General features: G+C 40.2%; 1 protein-coding gene across 1 annotated transcript; it reads left to right on the forward strand.

The window, feature by feature from the left end:
• The first annotated feature begins 9,612 nt into the window (after window positions 1–9,612).
• Window positions 9,613–11,114, forward strand: LOC106088578 (serine protease inhibitor 42Dd). Its single transcript, XM_013254160.2, has 4 exons — window positions 9,613–9,693; window positions 9,755–10,659; window positions 10,718–10,856; window positions 10,929–11,114. The coding sequence occupies exons 1-4, from the start codon at window positions 9,681–9,683 to the stop codon at window positions 11,045–11,047; spliced, it is 1,176 nt and encodes a 391-aa protein (XP_013109614.2). The 5' UTR covers window positions 9,613–9,680; the 3' UTR covers window positions 11,048–11,114.
• The last annotated feature ends 414 nt before the right edge of the window (window positions 11,115–11,528 follow it).

Here is an 11,528-nt window from a genome sequence, read left to right on the forward strand (position 1 = left end):
CCATACTTTCCACAGTTGTTGTAAATTAAAATTTCAGCCAAATCGGATAAGAATTGGGCCCTCTAGAGGCTTAAGAAGTCAAGATCCCAGATCAGTTTATATGACAGCTATAGCAGGTTATCGAAAGTTACAACAAAACATACAATTTCAGAAAAATCGGAAAAGAATTGCTCCCTGTAGTGGCTCAAGAAGTCAAGACCCAAGATCAGTTTATATAGTAACAATATCAAACCACACAATGATATGGACCATTTTCAATTCCAACCTACCTGCACTAATAAAATATTTTGGTGCAAAATTTCAAGCCCCTAGCTCTATTCCTTCGAAAGTTAGCGTGCTTTTGACAGACAGACGGATGGACGGGCAGACGCACGGAAATGACTAGATCGACTTTAAATGTCATGACCATCAATAATATATCCTTACCTTATGGGGCTTTAGACAAATATTTCGAGGTTTTACAAACGGAATGACGAAATTAGCACACACTCAAAGAAAATTAATACCAAACGTACTCATTTTAGTACCATACGGTATTGATAGTAAAGCAACACCGTATGGTACAAAAACAAAACCGGATGAACTATAAAATTATTAGTACCAAAATAATACCAGGAGGTATTGGCAAAGTACCATCATTTTTCTATCCGTGTATCCCCTTCCAATGGTGGAGGGTGTAACAATGAATAGGTTAGGTAAGGTTGAAAAGAGGGTGAAGATATTAATGCGCCCCCTTCCACTATGGTCATACATCTAAGCCAGCAGTTGGCTTGGTGTGCACTCTAAATACGAAAGAGTAACCTCGAAGAAGAGAATCAAAGTCAGGATTTCCGTACAACTTACAAAACAAAACCCGCGACCCTATGCTAGGTCATGTCTGTTATTGTGTACCCACTTAAGTGCCGCTGTCTGTTAGCCGCGAAATCTAGAAATGCTCCAACGTCTCATCATCTTCCCTACATACACATTCACTTGCCGCACCGGTTTTGCATTAGTGAACTTGTAGTTGTATGTGTCCCGTTATGATACCGAAAGTAGTACTGACCTCCCTTTTAAATCCTTTCAGTAATAGCCTCGTCTTTTCATGATCCGGATCAACCAATAGAATTTTCGCCTTACTTCCGACCGTTTCGCGTTCTTAGCACACTCCCTTAACTCAGACTGCGTCAATCCTAAAGTCTTCGGGTTATTGCCGGCAGTCCTCTGGCCTTCACTGCAAAATCGTCTGCTCTTTCATTCCCCCTTACTCCGTTTCGCGTTCTTAGCCCACTCCCTTAACTCAGACTGCGTCAATCCTAAAGTCTTCGAGTTATTGCCGGCAGTCTTCTGGCCTTCACTGTCAAATCGTCTTCTCTTTCATTCCCCCTTATTCCGCTATGTTCAGGCAGCTAATCGATGCGGTTCTTGCGATTTTTAGGGATGGTGTTAATCTGGCGGATGCATTGGAGAAATACAGGGCAGTCATTACCGCCATACATTAAGTGCAATAGCTTGGGAAGGGCTCAACAACAACACCGAGAGGTGACGCCCTATATTATAGTTGTCATGAAACGAGCCATGAATGCGGCTGTGTATTTGTGGTTAGTGGAAGACTGAAACACCTTATCTTCAGGTTTACTCCGGTGGATGAGAGGATAGCCACAATCCGCATAAAGGCCAAACTTTTCAACATCAGTCTTATTTGCGCCTATGCCCCGATAGAAGACAAAGAAGAACAGACCAAGGATATTTTCTATGAGCGTCTAAAAAGAGAATATGACCACATTCCCGCCAATGACATTTAAATCGTTCTTGGATATTTTAAAGCGAAAATAGGGAAGGAAATTATCTTTGGCCCAACAATCGGAAAATTTGGTCTACACGAAGAAACTTCCGATAATGGATTGAGGCTAATGAGATTTCGCCGCGGCAAAAAATCATGGTAGTTAGCAGCACCAGATTAATACATCAAAAGATTCTGAAAGAAGGCATTCAACCGGCGTGTTAGATGTATGATCGAACCGAGGGGGCGACTATTACATTATAGCAGCAAAGATTTGCACTCATCTTAGTGTGGCGAGAAAAGTACGATCTGACACTGCATGGAAACTGGACATTGAAAAACTGCAATCACAACAGATGGCAACGGCATACTCCACTCCACTAACCCACTGATTGATGAAAGCACTCCTTGTTCAGATGATATAGTGGCAAACCATTGCCCAAAAATGCAAATTTTTCCCATGAACATTCCACTAAGGAACAGGGGCTCACATATCAATGAGTGCAGTCCGACTCAAGTTTAGTCTCAACGATAAGGGGCCTCCTTTTTATAGCCGAGTCCGAACGGCGTGCCGCAGTGCGACACCTCTTTGGAGAGAAGTTTTACATGGCATAGTACGTCACAAATGCATTAGGAGGGAAAAACCACCGCTGAAAATTTTTTCTGATGATCTCGGCAGGATTCGAACCCAGGCGTTCAGCGTCATAGGCAGACATGCTAACCTCTGCGCTACGGTGGCCACCACTCTATTGCCCACTCCATGGGAAATGCCGCGAATTCCGTACTTGGATACCGGAAGCCTCCACCAAGAAACACATGGTACGACCAAGAATGTCAATAGCATACTGAAGCCAAGAAAGCGGCATACAGAGCAACCCTGTAGTTAGTAGCAACGCGCCAAATGAAGAAGAGGTATCGGAAGAAAATATGAGAGAAAATAAGCCGATTACTGGCTTATGTGTATGTCCACAGTTGCATGTGGTTGATTGATATCCGCACCGTCTTTTCAACCTAACCTAACCTAGCGGACGAATGAAACTATTGTAGTAAAAACAAGTAACAAAGTGTAACGTTCGGCCATGGTGAACTTTGGACACCCACCACCATGGATAAATTAACCAACTTATACAAGTCACAGTGTCAGTGAAATCGGGCAACCAGTCCGCTTTTTATGGAATTAAGACCCCTCAATTGGAAGGGCGATCTATATAGCAGCTATATTTAAATATAGTCTGATTTGCACCATGTTCTGGTCGGATGACGGGAGGCTTAATATAAGTCAATGTGTCAAGTATCAGCGAAATCGGGTATTAATTTGCTGCTTTTGTGGGCTTAGGACCCTTAAACGGTACATCCGCCTTATGGCAGCTCTATCTAAATATATTTTGATTCCAACCATATTTGGATAGGGTGTCGGAAAGCTTTAATCAACTCACAATTTCAAAATTTCAGTGAAACCGGGTAAAAATGGCGGCTTTTATGGGCTTAAGAACCTTAATCGACAGATCGGTCTATATGGCAACTCTATCTAAATATAGTCCGATCCCAACCATATTTGAGTAGGGCGTCGGGAAGCTTTAATCAACTCACAATTTAAAATTTCATTGGTTCGAAATCGATTTATAATTTCGGCTTTTATGGGCTTAAGACCCTGGATTGGCAGATCCGTCTATATGGCAGCTATCTTTAAATATAGTTCGATCTGAACCATATTTGTGTCGGATGTCGGGAGGCTTACAACAACTCACCTATCGGCCTATCTGGTAGCCATTTAAAATTTCAGCGAAATCGGACAAAAACTGCGGCTTTTATAGAGTTAAGACCTTAAATCGTCAAATAGAATTAGTTTCATAGAAGCGCAGAGGTAAGCAAGTCCGCTAATGATGCTAAACGCGTGAGTTTAAATCCTGCCGAGAATATTGGCAACATTTTAAGTGGTGGTTATCACCCTCTTAATATTTGAGATATTTGGGAGGTAAAATGCCATGCATAGAAGTCATGCCAGGAATGGGACTCGGCGATAAAAAGGAGATCCTTTATTATTAAGCTTAAACTTTAACCGGATAGGATTCTTTGATACCTGAAAAGACAAATTTTTGCTCAACTCCCTTATACCTTTCTTCGGACTCCTATCTTGTAGTGGGTAAATATATCCGATTTAGGGAGTATTTTGGGAGTAAGGTGGCCACCCAGACACTTGGCCAGTAAATTTAATATAAACGTCATGATATTCTCTCAAATACTTTTTATATGAGCCCCATATTACCATAGTCGGTAAATAAGTCCTTTTCATTGTCATTATTGGTCTATATATCCCTTTGGCGGGGAGTGCTTTTTGGGGGTGGGATGGTACCTTACACATTTCGGCCAAATATGGATGTGAAGTTCTACTCCCAAATAACTTTTGTTTCAGCCCAAAATTGGCATAGCCAATAAATATGTAAGGGTTGGATGGCGTTTTGGGGCTAGGACTAGGGTTGGAATTCCACCATTTTTCCATAAAAAAGGTATCAAATCGTTCTTTACTCGCAAAAGCCTTTCATTTGAGCCCCATATTGATATGTTCGGAAAGTAAGTGCTTTGGGGCATACTAACAAACACTTGGCTCCACAACTAGATTCCTTTAAGCGGGACAGTTCGCGTTAAGGGGGAGGTTTGGGTTTGCGGACCCCCCGACCCTTAGTGTGACACTTTTTGCCAATCTATACCATCTGTGAAAATTGCATGAAAAGTGGTGGTCCATCAGATATATGAGCAGAATAAAGATATCAGATTCCTAGTCCACAACCTTATACCTTTAATTTAAGCCCATAATGTCATGATTGGTGTATACAGCCGTTTGGTGAAGGGTGTCTATATTAGGGTTGGGCGCCACCCTCAATCTGCCACTTGAGCACATATTTGAATACTCATCTATCTCTATCACTGGATTCCCCATTGTTTTAATGGGTCAAGTAACCTATAGGAGGCAATTTTAGGAGGATAATCTGCTCCCAAATAGATTTTATTTGAGTTTCATCAAGCTATGATCGAGTAATATCCCATTTGGGGAGCTTATCGGGGGTGGGACAACCATCAATTACATTGACCTCATTTTTTATGTTATATTCGTAGTCTTTTCCCGAATACCTTTCATTTGAGTCCTATATTGATATATACGTCCAATATATCTGTTTGGGGCAGTTTTTGGAGTTAGGCGACCCCTTGGATACTAGAACCCAATTTTTAATACCAAATTCATTTTCTACTCTCCAATAGCTTCCATTTGATAGCCATATTGCCCCTATCGGCCACTTTTGTTTTTGGGTGGCGTTTTTGAGGTATCCCCCGTTACCCCAAAAACGGGTCCGTCCCTTCCAATATCAACAAATTATAGAGCCTTCACCACCTTCCTAACAATATTCGTAATCTATTCCATAATATCTTTCATTCGAGTCCCATAATGTCATTAGGGTGTTTTGGGGTCGGGGCGGCCCCCCATCTAGATGGTCCCATTTTTATACCCTCCACCATAAGATGGGGGGTATACTAATTTCGTCATTCTGTTTGTTACTACTCGAAATATTCGTCTGAGACCCCATAAAGTATATATATTCTTGATCGTCGTGACATTTTATGTCGATCTAGCCATGTCCGTCCGTCTGTCCGTCCGTCCGTCCGTCCGTCCGTCTGTCTGTCGAAAGCACGCTAACTTCCGAAGGAGTAAAGCTAGCCGCTTGAAATTTTGCACAAATACATCTTATTAGTGTAGGTCGGTTGGTATTGTAAATGGACCATATCGGTCCATGTTTTGATATAGCTGCCATATAAACCGATCTTGGGTCTTGACTTCTTGAGCCTCTAGAGGGCACAATTCTTATCCGATTTGAATGAATTTTTGCAAGAAGTATTTCGTTATGATATCCAACAACTGTGCCAAGTATGGTTCCAATCGGTCCATAACCTGATATAGATGCCATATAAACCGATCTTGGGTCTTGACTTCTTGAGCCTCTAGAGGGCACAATTCTTATCCGATTTGAATGAATTTTTGCACGAAGTATTTCGTAATGATATCCAACAACTGTGCCAAGTTTGGTTGAAATCGGTCCATAACCTGATATAGCTGTCATATAAACAGATCTGGGGATTTGACTTCTTGAGCTTTTAGAGGGCGCAATTTCTATCCGATTTGGTTGAAATTTTGCATGACGTATTTTATTTTTACTTTCAGCAACTGTGTCAAATAAGGTTCAAATCGGTTCATAACCTGATATAGCTGCCATATAAACCGATCTGGGATCTTGACTTCTTGACCCCTAGAGGTCGCAATTATTATCCGATATGCCTGAAATTTTGTACGACGGATCCTCTCATGACCATCAACAAACGTGTTTATTATGGTCTGAATCGGTCTATAGCCCGATACAGATCCCATATAAATCGTTCTCTCTATTTAACTTCGTGAGCCCCAATGGGCCCAATTCTTATACGAATTGGCTGAAATTTTACACAGGTCTCCAACATATAATTTAATTGTGGTCCGAACCGGACCATATCTTTTCTTACATCCTTTTTTGCCTAAGAAGAGATGCCGGGAAAAGAACTCGACAAATGCGATCCATGGTGGAGGGTATATAAAATTCGGCCCGGCCGAACTTAGCACGCTTTTACTTGTTTGATATAAATTTCGTATTCTACTTCTGAATACCTTTCATTTCAGTCCCATATTGTAAATAAGGGTCCACTTTTATTTTTTGGTCGTATTTTTGGGGTAAGGGGGAGGGTCCGCCCCCCTTTCGATATCAACAAATTATAAAGCCTATTCGTTCTTTCTGACCATATTCGTAATCTACTGCGCGAATACCTTTCATTCGAGTCCCATATTGTCGTTATCGTCTAATAAAAATATTTTTGGGAGTTTTTGGGGCGGCCCCCCATTTACTTGGATCCAACTTTTGATATCATATTTGTATTCTACTCCCGAATAACTTTCATTTGAGTCCCATACTGTCCCTATCGGTCTACTTTTATTTTTGGGTGGTACTTTTGGGGTTAGGGGGAGGGTCCGCCCTCTTGCGGTATCAAAAAATTATATAGCCTATTGCCCCTTCCGAATCATATTTGTATTCTACTCCCGAATACCTTTCATTTGAGTCCCATACTGTCCGTATCGCTCTTCTTTTATTTTTGGGTGGTAAGGGGGAGGGTCCGCCCCCCTTGAGATATCAAAAAATTATAAAGCCTATTGCCCCTTCCGGATCACTCCCCACAATCTGTGATCTAAGAAATCGGTTTAGCTATTTTTGAGTCTATACAGAACAAACAAATTTACAACCCCACAAACAAACACAAATTAATTTAAATATATATATAGAATTCTAGTCAAATTTGGACTATACCACATCATTTTCTAATGCAGTTCACTATTTAGATGATCAGCATAGATACATCATCATTACGCATGCACTAATCAATCCGGTTGAACTTAGCACTTTTATGCTTCTTTCATATTTTTATGCTCCACTACCATAGGATGGGCGGTATACTAATCTAGTCTTTGGGTTTGTAATACTGCGAAATATTGTTTCGGGACCCCATAAAGTATATATATTCTTAATCATCTTGGCACTCAATGTCAGTCTAGTTATGTCCGCCCGTCCATTTGTTGGTCCGTAAGGGGAAATCATGATAGAGGAAGCTATTCGCTTGATGTATTGCTCACATTCTAATTATAGTTGTAGATTGAGGGGATTGAAAATAAGTCATATCGGCTTAAATTTAGCTCCCATATACATATGAATTTATTTTTGTCCTTCGACTCAAATTCTTGAGCCCATAGAAGCTGAAATTTTTATCCGATTGGGCTGAAGTTTTGTATTTAGTGGTCTGTTGCGACTTTTAATGGTCGGGCTAAGTATGGTTCAATTCTGTGTATAACCTGGTACAGTTTCCATATAAACCGATCCACTGATTTTACTTGTTAAACCCCTAGAAACCACAATAGTTGGCCGATTTGACTGAAATTTTCCACGTAGTGTTCTGTTATGACTTCCAACACCCGACACTTTTCTTCGATTGGGCTGAAATTATGCACGTAGTGTTCTGTTACAACTTCCAATGGTCCTTCCAATGGTCGTACTAAGTATGGTTCAAATCGATGAAAAACCTGGTATAGCTCCATATTAACTGATTCCTAGAAGCTTAAGTTTTTGCCCGGTTTGACAGAAATTTTGTACAGAATGTCAACTTATACTCATAAACTAAGTTCAGATTGTGTAAATTTTTAAACGATTTCATGGACCATGGCCCCTTTTCACTTAAAGTAAAATTATGTCCGTCAACTAAGTTCAGTTGGGTACCCAAAATTCGGCCTAGCCGAACTAAGCACATTTTTTATTTGTTATACCCTCCACCATAATATGGGGCTATACTAATTTCGTCATTCCGTTTGTAATACCTCGAAATATGCGTCTGAGACCCTATAAACTATTGGTTGCCCAAAAAGTAATTGCGGATTTTTCATATAGTTGGCGTTGACAAATTTTTGCACAGCTTGTGTCTCTGCAATTGCATTCTTTCTTCTGTCAGTTATCAGCTGTTACTTTTAGCTTGCTTTAGAAAAAAAGTGTAAAAAAAGTATACTTGATTAAAGTTAATTCTAAGTTTAATTAAAAATGCATTTACCTTCTTTTAAAAAATCCGCAATTACTTTTTGGGCAACCCAATATATAAATTCTTTATCATCATGTCATTTTAAGTCGATCTAGCCATGTCCGTCCGTCCGTCTGTCCGTCCGCCCGTCGAAAGCACGCCAATTTTCGAAGGAGTAAGGCTAGGCGCTTGAAATTTTTTTTTTTTTTAATGGGCCAAATCGGTCCATGTTTTGATATAGCTGCCATATAAACCGATCTTGGGTCTTGACTTCTTGAGCCTCTAGAGAATGCAATTCTTATCCGATTGGAATGAAATTTTGCACGACGTGTTTTGTTATGATATCCAACAACTGTGCCAAGTATGGATCAAATCAGTTCATAACCTGATATAGCTTCCATAAAAACCTATCTTGGGTGTTGACTTCTTGAGCCTCTAGAGGGCGCAATTCTTATTCGATTGGAAAGAAATTTTGCACGTAGTGTTTTGATATCACTTCCAATAACTCTGCTAAGTATGGTTTAAATCGGTTCATAACCTTATATAGCTGCCATATAAACCGATCTTGGGTCTTGACTTCTTGAGCCTCTATAGGGCACAATTCTGACCCGATTGCAATAAAAATTTGCACGACGTGTTTTATTATGATATGCAACAACTGTGCTAAGCCCCTATATAAACCGATCTCCCGATTTTGCTTCTAGAGCCCCTACAAGGCGCAATTCTTATCCAAATGGTCTGAAATATTACACAATGAGTTCTACAATGCTCAGCATTCAATTCATTTATGGTCCGAATCGGTCTATAACTTGATACAGCTACAATAGCATTATAGTTCTCATTCAATATTCTTTGTTTTTTTTTTGCCTAAAAAGAGATACCGCGCAAAGAACTCGGCAAATACGATCCATGGTGGAGGGTATATAAGATTCGGCCCGGCCGAACATTTTACTTGTTTTTTATTCAATACGCATAATACCTTAAAGTGTGAATTTGTGGAGAAAAAAAAAACATACCAACTGAGATGCTAAAAAAGTACAACCAAATCTTGGTTTGACCCATTCTCATATTACCTTGACACTCGCATAAGCTCACATCTACTACCCACTTTTTTTCAAAATTATTTATGGCTTACTTATTTTTAAATCTGAGTTGGCACTAAAACTGATAACGAGACAAATCATATGTCAATTTTCATTGACATACTAATCGACAATCAGTATACAAGCTGCTCTGGGAGATTAAACACGTATTTCACGTTTAACATTTCCAGTTTCAGAGAAAAATGGGGTTTCTTGGTAAGTTAAAAAAAAACACTTATTTTTATTATTATAAAACAAAAAACTTTCTTGATTGCAGTAAAAATGTGCCCATTTGTTGGGATACTTACCCTATTGGCCCTCACCATATCTGCCAGTGATGTCGAATTTCACTCCAGCCTTGCCAGTTTCAGTCAAAATCTCTTCAGTGAACTGTACAAAGAGCATGGCCATGAAAACATCATTTATTCCCCCTTCTCCATACAAAGTTGTTTGGCTATGACTCGCATGGGAGCCGCTGGTGAGACAGCTGCCGAAATGGATCGCGGCTTGGCCTTCACCGGCCAAACTGCCGAAAGTGTGGCCAATAGTTATCACACATTGCTGGCAAAATATGAGGATGGCAAAACTTTGAAGGTCGCCAATAAGGTTTATGTCATGGAACACAATCAATTGCAAGATGATTTTCGTGAGACTTTGGCTCAAAATTTCTTCTCCTCCCCTGAGAAAGTCGATTTCGAGCATGCCCAGGATGCTGCCAAGACCATCAACACTTGGGTGGAATCCAAAACCGATAACAAAATCAAAAATCTCATTAGCCCTTCTCTTTTGGGAGCCGATACTCGCTTGGTTTTGGTTAGTGCCATTCACTTTAAGGGTATGTGGCAAATTCCCTTCCCCATGGAATACACCGAGGACCTCGCGTTCTACCTTAACGAAACCAACTGCGTTAAGGTGCCCACCATGACCACTGAAGGTCTCTTTGAGCAAGTAGTTCTTAAGGATTTGCAAAGTCATTTAGTGCGCATGCGTTACAAAAATTCCGATCTTTCTATGGTCATAATTTTACCCGATTCCCGTACTGGCCTCAAGGATTTGGAAGTTAAACTTAGAAATGTTTCCCTGCCCTCGTTCAAAACTCAGCTAACTCTATCCAAGTTGGAGATAACTATGCCCAAATTTCAGGCAGAATTTCAAATGGAACTGAAGGAAACACTAATGAAGGTAGAGATAGAAACAAATAATTCGTTGAAAATTCAAATTTCACATTCAAAACTCTTAGATGGGCATGAAGGAAATGTTCGGCCGTGCTGATTTCAGTAAAATGATTAAAGAGTCGGAGCCTCTCTATATCTCAAGTGTGGTCCACAAGACCTTCATTTCGGTGAATGAAGTTGGCACTGAAGCAGCAGGAGCAACTGGTAGGTTAACTTTTTGTTGATGCATTTGAGTATCTTAAGTTTTACCCTCTCTGTTTTGGATGGATATTTCAGGATTGGTTGCCACTTCCCGTTCTCTACCACGCTATTACACAGTAGACCATCCATTCTATTATGCCGTTGTTAATGAGGACTTTGTGCCATTGTTCCAAGGAACCATTGTTCATTTCTAAGATGAAAAACAAACGATATGGCTAACTAATTCCGAAATTAATAAAAACTAATCATAAAGAAGTAAAAGCGTGCTAAATTCGGCCGGGCCGAATCTTGGTAAGCCACCACCATGGATTCTGCAAAAAAAAAAATTAACAAAAAACAAGTAAAGGGTGATTTTTTGAGGTTAGGATTTTCATGCATTAGTATTTGACAGATCACGTGGGATTTCAGACATGGTGTCAAAGAGAAAGATGCTCAGTATGCTTTGACATTTCATCATGAATAGACTTACTAACGAGCAACGCTTGCAAATCATTGAATTTTATTACCAAAATCAGTGTTCGGTTCGAAATGTGTTCATTCACCGTAACGTTGCGTCCAACAGCATCTTTGAAAAAATACGGTCCAATGATTCCACCAGCGTACAAACCACACCAAACAGTGCATTTTTCGGGATGCATGGACAGTTCTTGAACGGCTTCTGGTTGCTCTTCACTC

This window comes from Stomoxys calcitrans, chromosome 5 (assembly GCF_963082655.1).
Source record: "Stomoxys calcitrans chromosome 5, idStoCalc2.1, whole genome shotgun sequence".
Classification (NCBI taxonomy): domain Eukaryota; kingdom Metazoa; phylum Arthropoda; class Insecta; order Diptera; family Muscidae; genus Stomoxys; species Stomoxys calcitrans.